The 11,507-nt window shown below is 40.0% G+C and overlaps 1 protein-coding gene across 6 annotated transcripts in view; it reads left to right on the top strand.

The window, feature by feature from the left end:
• Positions 1-2,589: 2,589 nt before the first annotated feature.
• The window catches only part of AKAP10 (A-kinase anchoring protein 10), a 77,496-nt gene continuing 68,578 nt past the window's right edge, over positions 2,590-11,507 (top strand). For 2 of the 6 annotated variants that reach the window (XM_073234741.1, XM_037012955.2), the window contains exon 1: positions 2,590-2,848. In XM_073234741.1, coding sequence (XP_073090842.1) covers positions 2,761-2,848 — 88 coding nt within the window. In that variant the 5' untranslated portion in view covers positions 2,590-2,760. The remainder of the gene's footprint in view (positions 2,849-11,507) is intronic. The other 4 variants (XM_037012950.2, XM_037012947.2, XM_037012958.2 and 1 more) reach the window with 2 other exon arrangements.

Raw genomic sequence — 11,507 nt, 5'->3', positions numbered from 1 at the left:
ATATAGAAAACTACATTTCTTAGAGTATTTGTTGTAGAACACTGTTCATTAGATTTTAAGCAGTGTTTGTCATAGAAAATTAATTTTATCCTGTGGCTTTGTGATAACTAACTTGCTGATTTTACCTCACTGCTTTGTTATAATTAATAAAACTGGTATAAAGACTGAGAGTATTCCCTGAAAATTAGGAACATAATTAAAGGAATTCCTTCTGGTAAATTTTTATTTTGTTTTACCTGTAAATTAAAGTGGGTCTGACAAATTAACTTAGAAGTGCAATGCACAGTATCAGTTTGCCACAACTGGGTATTCAGGCTAATGTAATATTCTTGACTATCTTTATATTCTTGTTTTATTTAAATGTGATTCATATGTGAATTGTCAAATTCCACAAGATTAAATGAAAATACTCTTAAAGCTTCCCTAAGCATATAAACACTTTAATGGGTGATGGTTCAGAAGGCATCTGCACTGCTAGTTACCACTTGTCCTTTTATACATACCCAATTAATAGACATTCCATGCTGGAACATCAGATAAATGGGTATTAGCTGGAGATAGAGGAAAAGATAGGAGAAAGTGGTATAAGCAAATGACTTTGGAGTCAGACTGACAGTGACTGAAATTCTGTCTCTACCCTTCACTAGCCTCAGTAATCCTGAGTAAGTTGCTCTGAGCCTCAAGGATATCATCTGTAAATTGGGGGTAATGATGGTAGCCATCTCACAGAGTCTTTCTTGTAGGGGAGAAGTTCGAGAGAGATTGGGATTACAAAGCATCAAGAGATATAGTACATTGAGAGCACATTATGTTCTTAACACATAGTGACAGCTATTATTACGTGACTGGGATGTATTCAGCTGCCTGGGGGAATTAAAGGCAGCTTCAGAATTTTTGCTAGTAGCAACTCATGAGCAATAATCACACTAAGGCAAGGCAGGACTCCATTTTTTCACTGATTCTACACTTAGCTGGAGAGAATGAGGAAGGAGTTGTGATTTGGAGGGAGTAGGGCTCCCCCCACACTCCTTGGAACTGCTATTCTGGTGATATTCAGGAAGTTTCTTGTACTCTCGTTCCATCTCAACCAATCAGTTAACAAATACAAAAAGCTGCTATTAGGAGACTTGACTCCTGAAGGGAACAAGAGAAGGGCACTGTGCTCTCTCGCTAGGAGTGTAGACATCCTATGCTTAAACCTTTGCTAGATACCACTTAAATCCTAATATTGATCAGCAGAGAAATCCGAGTGTGTGTGTGAGGCACACCACCTAGACACCCCTGCAGCCCCCTCGAGGCTGGGAGGACACAGTAGGACAGATGTCATTTTCAGCACGACCTCAGGGGTAGGTTACACTACGGCATCCAGAGCCTCTGTCAGTGCCTTGCTTCTGCCCAGACTTACTCTTTTTAGGGTGGGAGAGGCTTGACTTTGGCTCTGGGGGCAGACTGTTTAGGTTTGAAAACCAGGCTTCACCCTAGTTAGCCTGTGACCTTGAGCAGGCTATTTTTCCATACCTAGTTTTTCCCCACACCAAGACTTATTCCGAGGACTACTACTAATCTGAAGGTTTTAGTAAGGTACTTCCGCCTCATAAACTTCCAATAAATATCAGCTGATTATATGCCTGGAACCAAAACAGACAAATCTATTAACTTGCTCTAATTATAGTGAAAATACCTCGGGTTCTATTACAGTCTCAACACTACTCAACACTGAGTAATCTTCGACAAGTTGTCTCTTCGTCTGTTCCTCTGTTTCTCCATCTGTCATACGATGGACTTCATTGATTATAAATCCCAGTGAACATTTTTTGAGTTACTCTGTCGCTGAGCGCACTCACAGGGTGGTGAGAGGCACTTAGGCTAGGACGCTTGCTTCGCTCTGCTTTAGGGACAGATGGAGGGCCAGAAGATTCACTGGAAAAAGGCATTTTGGGCAAGCCTTGAAGGATATCTCACTGGGGTTTGCCTGGTAAATGCCGGCGAGGCTTTTGTTTTTGTTCCTTTGGAATTTGAGCGTTCGCAAGGATTTGGTTCTGAAAATAACTCCACTTTTCCTTCTGTCATTGCTGAGGTCACAGCGACCAAAGGAGTCAATAGAGCCGCATATAGCAGGGTCTGCCTCATACCTTCCTGGCCTTGAACTCGCAGGGCCAGGGTTCTGCTCCTCTCCGAGAGCAGGGGCTGGCGTGCTGGGGAAAGCTGCGCTGGCCGGCTGGCGAGCCCAAAACGAGAAACGGGAGGGGGCTGTGCCCGAGTGCGGCAGTATTGACTCCGCCTTACCGAAGGGCACGCTCTGAACGATGCCCACGTCCAGGACCCCACACCAGACGCGCCGCGCCACCCCAGCTCCGCGGTGAGAACGTTAGCTTGCAGGGACTGGGTCTGCGCTGCTTCGCCGAGGGCCGCAGCCACGTACCAGAGGGCTGCTAGCCGGGGACAGCCGCTCTCTCGGCGAAACCGTAGCCGCGTAGGAGCGCGGGCCGCTAGCGCGCAAGGTCACATGGGCGGGGCAGACGCGTGGCCCCCGTACCGGCGAAAGGGGCGGAGCTGGGGGGCGGGGCCGGCAGCGCGGCCTCCCGTGAAGCCTCGCGCTGCGAAGGACCGGAACTCCGGGCGGGCGGCTTGTTGATAATATGGCGGCAGGAGCTGCCTGGGTTTCTGGAGGAGGCGGTAGGGCCCACACCCGGAAGAAGGGTCTCATTTCGGACTAGCGTGGCGGCCGCTACGGACCCGGAAGTCCGGGCTGATTGCTGAATGAGGGGAGCCGGGCCCTCCCCGCGACAGTCCCCCCGCGCCCTCCGCCCCGACCCTGGCCCCGCCATGTCCTTCTTCCGGCGGAAAGGTAGCAGAGGGGGTGCAGGCGGGGAGCCAGGCCGGGCCTCAGGGGCGGCGAGGGGGCAGGTGGGCCGCTAGGGGGTTCCTTCCGGGCGGCAGCGATGCCGGCGTTCTCCGCGCGGAACCCTCCTGCGTACCTCGCTCTGCTCTGGGACCCTGCTAGGGTGGGAGACGGTGGCTTCCCGCGAGGTCAGAGGGGAATTGTCCGGCTGGTCCATAAGTGCCGAAACCCATTAAAGTTAGTGTTTCTTTGCGTTAAAACAGCTTTTCGGTTCTCTATTTTGTGTGCGCGCGCACTGTGTATCATGAAAAAGGAAATTCCTTTAGTAGCTTCTTAACGGAAATCTGACTTTCCAGAATATTGAGTTTTATGTCTAAAAGCAACATGTGAAAAATTTTTCTTCAGCTCGTGCAATTTTCCAGTTTCCCTTTTCTGCGAGGTAGGGAAGTTCTGCTGTTCCTAAAATAGCATTAGTTCACTTATTGCTAAAGTTGCCTAACAAAGGCTACTTCTTTTGATGACTTAGCAACTGTTTACTGATCACTAGAACGCTAACTTTATAAACTACTTGTATTTCTAGTTTTCGATTGTAAAAGCTGCCCAGTTTTTAAGTAAAGGCAGCTTAAGGAGCCTTGCATTTGGATAAGGTCATTGCATTTCCTTAACATATATCTAGAATTAACAAATGTGGGTCATTTTGGATGATAGTGGCTTTTCTTTCAATTCTTGTTCTTTCAGAGAAAATGTACCAGACAAAAACGTGTTTTGGAAAAAGCACTAAACTAAATCAGGGACTTGGGTTCACAATGACAGTTTTACTGACTGTAACCTGGGACAGAAAAGTGTTAACCCATTTTCCTCTCTCAACTGAGAATTAGATGATTTCTAAAGCCCCCATCCAACTCGGAGCTAAAGAATTCCTTTTAAGTACATACAGAATTTAGTAACTGATGTCACGTGAGGATTGAATGCAGCTATGATGAATGAATGAAAACTTCTGAATGAATGAAACCGATGAAATGGTACAAGGAAGCTTTATTGGTAAGGTATCTTGGTATAGTTAATAGCTCTGTAATTTGACAGTGTTTGAAGTAGCTGGTTTTTTTTTTTTTTAAGGAGGAAAAATAGCATTCTGTGTATGATGAGATAAATTCCATGTTCTATTCAGCAAATACTTTGAATGTTTACTGTTTGCCAGGCCCTGAGCTGGGCCCTGAGTATTGGGCACCGAATAAGACAAAGTCCCTGCACCCATGGAGCTTATTATCCGCTGGGGTAGAGATAATCTCTCTCCTTTCTATCTATGTGTGTGTTTATAAATTGAGTAAAGTGTTATGAAAGGGACTTTGAGAGAAGAAGCATATTTCAATTGGCTATTAGAGAAAGGCTTCAGGTGACCTTGCAGCTTAGAGCTGAAGGATCAGTAGGAGGTAACCTAGAGGCCAGGGAAGAACATTCTAGGCACAAGGAATAGTATGTTCAAAGGTTGTGAGGAAAGAAAAAGTTTGATGCTCTTCAAGAGAGGAGAGAAGGCCACTGTGTCTTGGACTTAGGAAGGTAGAAAAGGATCAGATGATCCAGAGCTTTCTAGGTCATGGTTAGGTTTTATTCCAAGTGCAGAGACAGTATTACTTAAAAATTTTTTGAAAGGAGTGATTTGATCTTCTTTTATGTTTTGGAAAATTGTTCTAGATGCTTTTTGGAGACTGGATGTGTCAAGAGTAGAAGTTGGAGATAGTCCTGTATAGGAATCCCATCCAGTCTTTAAATACCATTTTAAAGTACCATCAATATGCTGATGGTTTCCAAGTTTACATCTCCAGCTAAGATTCCCTCCCCTGAATACAGACTGGTATATCTAGCTAACTGCCCACTTTATACCTTTACCTATAGATATCTAATAGACAAGATTATTAGCATATAGTGATATCTATTAATAGGTATAATAGACTAATAGATGAATCTTTAACATACTATATCAAAAATTTAACTCCAGATTTAGTTCTTCTAAACCTGTTCATCACTTGTTCTCATCTCATTTTTGCATTTCTGGCCTTTTAATTGCTCAGGCTGAAACTTTAGTATATTCTTGAACCTCTCTTTCTCCCCTAATCTATATCTGATCCATCAGCAAATCTGTTAGGTCTACCCCCAGAACATACCCAAATCCAACCATGTCTTACCATTCCTGACCATAACCATACCTGGTCTATGCAGTCATTTCTGTTTAGGCTGGGTGGTTAAGGAAGTCCTCTGAGAAGATGCCATTCAGCTCTCAGCTTTAATGTCAAGAGAAAGCCAGTTTTCTGAAAATTGAGGAAGCAGAATTATTTTGCTATAGCCTTCAATTTGGTTTCCCTTTTCCTATTCTTGATGCCTATGGTATATTTTCAAAATGGATCATGCCACATCTCTGTTCAAATTTCCAGTGGCTTCTTTTACATGGCCCTCCATAATCTAGGTCCCATTTCCTCTCTATGTTCATCTCCTGCTCTCCTTCTCCATCACTCTTGCATTTATATTGCCCTCCTTGTTATCAAGTACATTCCCACCTAAGGAACTTTGCACTTGTTCTCTCTGCCTTCATACCTCTTCTCACAGATAGTCATTATTTTGCTTCTTTATCTCCTTCAGGTTTTTGATCAGATGGCATTTTAGTGAAGCTTTCTTTGACCATCCTACTTAAGACTATAGTCCCTGACCCTTGCACTCCCATCCCCATGCCCTACAGTATTTATCACTATCTGCTTTACTGTGCAATTTATTAGGATGGAAGCTGATTTTTGTTCACAGCTGTATCCCCATGTCTAGGTTAGTGCCTAGGATATAGTTACGAATTTAGTAAATACTTGTTGAATAAGTGAATGAAAGCAAGAAAAATATCAACTAGTAATTAGTGCTATGCATGGGATTTAAACAGTGTTGTGGAAGTAGACCTCTGGATGTTCATATAGTACGGGAAGGGTTGTCTGAGAGGATGGTATTTAAACTAAGATCTGAATGAGGCAAGTAAGCCAGCTTTGTAAAGCTAAAAGGAACTGTAGTCTAGCCAGAGAGAACTAACTGGTAGGTTAAATTTCCCCGGCAGAATGAGCTCAGTGTGTTCAAGGAGCAAAAAAAAGGCTTGAACTTAATAGGAGATGGGGAGAATGGGATATGTTCTCAAGATAAAGATAGCATGATTTTACTAAGTAGAATGAAGAAACTTTGGGTTTAGACCTTGGGGTAGGAGGTGTCAGGAATTCTGTTTCGGCAATCATGAGTTTGTGACAACTCTTGGACATTCATATGGATATGTCAAGGAGGCAGTTGGATGTACAAGTCTGTATGTCTGAATAGAGGTCAGAATTCAAGGTCTGGATCTGGATTTAGAAGTATTTTGTATAAATGATAATTAAAGACTTGGTACCAGATGAAGTCATCTAGGGAGTGCATATATTATATGGATTAGTTGTGTTGAAAGGCTAAGCTACCATAACAAAGAGACACTGAAGTGTAATGGCTCAAACAAGGTAGACCTTTATTGGTCTCATGTAATGGTCAAAGTTCCTGGTCATCAGGTGTCTTTGCTTCACAATCATTTAGGGATCACTTTCTTCCTATCTTGTTATTCCCCTTTCCCTTAGGCTATAGTGTATTTTATCAAAGCCAGGTCATAGCCCCTTCTCTCTGTTTTCAGTCCTCTGACTCATGGTAAGGAGAAAGAGTATGGAAGAAAGAAAAGCTTTGGCCGCAAAGTAGTACATGCCATTTCTTTCTGTTGACATTTGGTTGGTGAGAACCTAGTCATATGGTCATAGCTAACTGGCTTCTGGAAAATGTAGGGTAGCTAGCCAGTTATGTGCAGGCTATAGACCTTTTGCTAGGAAGGGGAGAATGAGTTCTGTGGCTAGGTAGCATTTCCTGCCATGCTAGATAAAAGAAGGAAGCTTAGGAGAGAGCTCTGGTTTTTAATCCAGCTTTTAGAAGTTAAATTGAGGAACATGAAGTATTGGCAAGTGAGAATAGAAAACAAAGTGCCAGTTATATACAGGAGTGCAATGTCATGGAAGGTTAGGAAAGATGTTTCAAAAATGAGGGATATTATGTTAAATATCACTTGTAAGATCAAGATAAATAGAAATAGCTACTCAGTTTGGTAATGTGGAAGTTATTGATGATTTTTGTAAGAGTAGTATCAGTGAAATGGGTTGAGAGGAGAATGTTAAGTGGGAAAAGTAGAAAGTAAAAACACCTTTTTCAAGAAACTTTATAGTGAAAAGGAGCAAAAGGAGCCCTAACTTGGATGGGCTATTGGGTAAAGGAGTTTTATTATTAACTAAGATAAAAGATTCTATAGTATGTTTGTATGCTGACAGGAATGATCTTGTGGAGAGGGAGAAAATGATACAGAAAAGGGTGGAATTACTTGCAAGAGTGAAGTTTTTGAGAAGACCTGGGGGGATAGGAATTAAAGCTGACTGTACCAAGGTTTGGCTATGATACACTGCTGCTGGAAATGGCTGTTGATATAACCACTAGTATCAAGTTTAAAAACCTTCAAACAATGCTATATATTGCTATAGGATCATAAACATATTAAAAAGGGAAAATGTGAATGGAAATAGTAAACCTTCAATTTGTGAAAAGTTTTCCTGGGGAGAGGGGAAATGAGATTAGGAGACTTAAGTTGCACCTGCAGTGTTTCATTTCTTTTAAAAATTTTTCTGAAGCAAATATGGCATAATGTAAGATTTGATAAACCTGAGTGTTCCTCCACCTAAAGTCATCTTTGTTTTAAATGTTTCATCATAAAAAGAGGGGCATAGTCAATAGTACAAACTAAGATGGCAGAAATAAACCTAAATAGATCAGTAATAACAATAAATGTAAATAGACTAAAATCTATATGGCTAAAAGTTTAGCAAAAATCCATATAGTTAAAAGATAGACTCAGGTTGGATGATAAGCCAAAATCCATAGCTCTTCACCAGACACAACCAAAACATAAGGACATAAAGAAATTGAAAATAAATGGATGGAAAGATATACCGACAAATGTTAAGCAGAAGAAAGCTTGTATGGCAAATGAAATACTTTAAAGCATAAAACATTAGTAGGGCTAGAAAGGTCACTATATTATGATAAAATGAATAGGAAGATAAAATTATGAACTGATTTGCACCTAGTATCAGCTGCAAAATATACAGAATTACAAGGTAAGTCAGCAAATTCATAGTCAAAGAGTTTTAAGAATGTTCTTTTTTAGAAAAAAAAAAAAGATCAGTAATCATAATAAATAGAAATGGACTAAGCCAGGCAGTAAAAAGATGGTGGTCTTCAGATTGGATTCCTGCTAGGTACTATTTGAATATAAAAAGGATCATGGTGAGAAGAAGAATAAAGTGGGGGGGTTCTCGCTCCCTAACTTCAAGCTCTACTACAAAGCCACAGTAATCAAGACAGTTTGGTGCGGGCACAAGAACAGAGCTACAGACCAGTGGAACAGAATAGAGACTCCAGACATTAACCCAAACATATATGGTCAATTAATATATGATAAAGGAGCTATGGACATACAATGGGGAAAGGACAGTCTCTTCAACAGTTTGTGCTGGCAGAACTTGACAGCTACATGTAAGAGAATGAAACTGGATCACTGTCTAACCCCATACACAAAAGTAAATTCAAAATGGATCAAAGACCTGAATGTATGTCATGAAACCATAAAATTCTTAGAAAAAAACATAAGCAAAAATCTCTTGGACATAAACATGAGTGACTTCTTTATGAACATATCACCCTGGGCAAGGGAAACAAAAACAAAAATGAACAAGTGGGACTATATCAAGCTGAAAAGCTTCTGTACAGCAAAGGACACCATCAATAGAACAAAAAGGTACCCTACAGTATGGGAGAATAGATTCATAAATGACAGATCCAATAAAGGATTGACATCCAAAATACATAAAGAGCTCACACACCTCAACAAACAAAAAGCAAATAATCCAATTAAAAAATGGGCAGAGGAGCTGAACAGACAGTTCTTAAAAGAAATTCAGATGGCCAACAGACACATGAAAAGATGCTCCACATCGCTAGTTATCAGAGAAATGCAAATTAAAACCACAATGAGATATCACCTCACACCAGTAAGGATCGCCACCATCCAAAAGACAAACAGCTACAAATGTTGGCGAGGTTGTGGAGAAAGGGGAACCCTCCTACATTGCTGGTGGGAATGTAAATTAGTTCAACCATTGTGGAAAGCAGTATGGAGGTTCCTCAAAAAGCTCAAAATAGACTTACCATTTGACCCAGGAATTCCACTCCTAGGAATTTACCCTAAGAATGCAGCAGCCCAGTTTGAAAAAGACATAAGCATCCCTATGTTTATCACAACACTATTTACAATAGCCAAGAAATGGAAGCAACCTAAGTGTCCATCAGTAGTTGAATGGATAAAGAACATGTGGTACATGTACACAATGGAATATTATTCAGCCATAAGACGAAAACAAATCCTACCATTTGCAACAACATGGATGGAGCTAGAGGGTATTATGCTCAGTGAAATAAGCCAGGCGGAGAAAGACAAGTACAAAATGATTTCACTCATATGTGGAGTATAAGAACAAAGGAAAACTGAAGGAACAAAACAGCAGCAGAATCACAGAACCCAAGAATGGACTAACAGTTATCAAAGGGAAAGGAACTGGCGAGGATGGGTGGGAAGGGAGGGATAAGGGCAGGGAAAAAGAAAGGGGGCCTTACGATTAGCATGTCTAATGTGGGGGGAGGCATAGGGAAGGATGTGCAACACAGAGAAGACAAGTAGTGATTCTGCAACATGTTACTACGCCGATGGACAGTGACTGTAATGGGGTTTGTTGGGGGGACTTGGTGAAGGGGGGAGTCTAGTAAACATAATGTTCTTCATGTAATTGTGGATTAATAATAAAATGAATTTAAAAAATGGATCATGGGAAGGTTAGAAGTAAAAAGGTGGAAAAATATAGTGGGGGTATACAAAAAGGAAGCTAATTCGTATTCACAATGGCACATACACACAAAAGAAGGATAAGTTAAGTTTTGGAAGAGATGGGGAACAAGAGAGGCCTTATTCCTAGATAACGATTCTATTTATAGGAAATTGAAGAAAACCTACATATATATATCATTAGAACTCATTACAGAGTTTGGCTGGCTTTTAAAAATGTAGCCATTTGTATATAAGTATTTAAACTCAGCTGTATCCCTGTATGCCAGTAAAAACAAAAGGCTGTGAAATCATTATGGAGTTTACAAAACATAGTAGAACATAAAAGAAGACCCAAGTAAATGAAGTATCCTATGTTCATGGGTAGAAGGACAAAATACTAGAAAGATAGGAACTCTCTCCCAAATTAATCATTAAGTCGATGTTTAAAAAGAAATTCCTTTTTTTTTAAGTGGTTTTAGGATCAGGACAAGTGGATCCTATAATTAATATGGAAGACAGTTTTGAAAAAGAACAAGATAGAGGAATTGGCCCCACAAGAGGCTTACTAAACAAAACACCTATTTCCTGCCTCTTGTAATATACATCGGGTCAGCAAACTTTCTGTAAAAGGCCAATTAGTCAATATTTTAGGCTTTGTAGGCCATGTGGTCTCTGCCTCATTCTCCTTTATCCTTGTAGCCATAGATAGTATGCAAACAAATGGACATGGCTGTACAGAAATAAGACCTTTATTTACAAAAAGCTGGTAGTGAACTGTATTTGTCTCATGGGATGTAGTTGCCAATCCCTGATACACAGAAATAAATTCCAGGTAAATAAGAGCCCCAAATTTGAAAAGACAAAAATTGAAATCATATAAAAGAAAATATAGGGGGATAAATCTGATCTTGGGGTAGGAAAGGATATTTTTAAATGAGACACAGGAAAATACTATCTACATAATGTAAATTTGACTACATTAAAATTTAAAACTTCTACCTAAGGTATTTGTAACACAAACAAAAAGGAATTAGTATCCAGAATATGTATGGAATTTCTACAAATAAAAGTCAAAAGACATGAATAGGCAGCCATAAAGGAAACCTATATAGCCAATAAACATGAAAAGATGTCACTTCAAAGGAAATCAAGGAAATGAATTAAAAATACGCAGTACCATTTGAAAACAATTTGGTGAAAATTAAAAATATCAAGGATGAGAAGAGGAAGCTTGGTGATAGGAGTATAAATTGATATAAACTGCTTTCATTAAAAATCTACATAATTTCTTGCCTAGCAGTTCCATTTCTAGAGACTTATCCTAGAGAAATTCCTACGTATATACATAATAAGACATGTAATAGAATGTTTATCACATCAATGTTTATGATGGTGAAAAATAGAAAATAAAACCTGAAACTTCATTAAGAGGAAAACCTAAAGGTATGCTTATTTAAAGGAATTACACAGTTAAATAAATGAACTAAAACTAAATGACTATGTTAGAATTGCCAGCAGTTTAGACAAATGTCAAATTATTGAATGAATACAAGTATCAGATAAAAAGACATGCAGAATAATACCATGTTTTCTTAAATACTTTTTAAATACTTAAGTAGTATGCAGTAGTAGTCTAGAAACATAATGTGGCAGTAAACACGTCTAAATTAGGGTAGTATTTACCTCTGGGAAGGGAAAAAGCAA

This window comes from Manis javanica, chromosome 4 (genome assembly GCF_040802235.1).
Source record: "Manis javanica isolate MJ-LG chromosome 4, MJ_LKY, whole genome shotgun sequence".
Taxonomy (NCBI): Eukaryota; Metazoa; Chordata; class Mammalia; order Pholidota; family Manidae; genus Manis; species Manis javanica.
The sequence above is the reverse complement of the archived record's forward strand: the minus strand, read 5'-3'. Positions and strand labels throughout refer to the sequence as shown.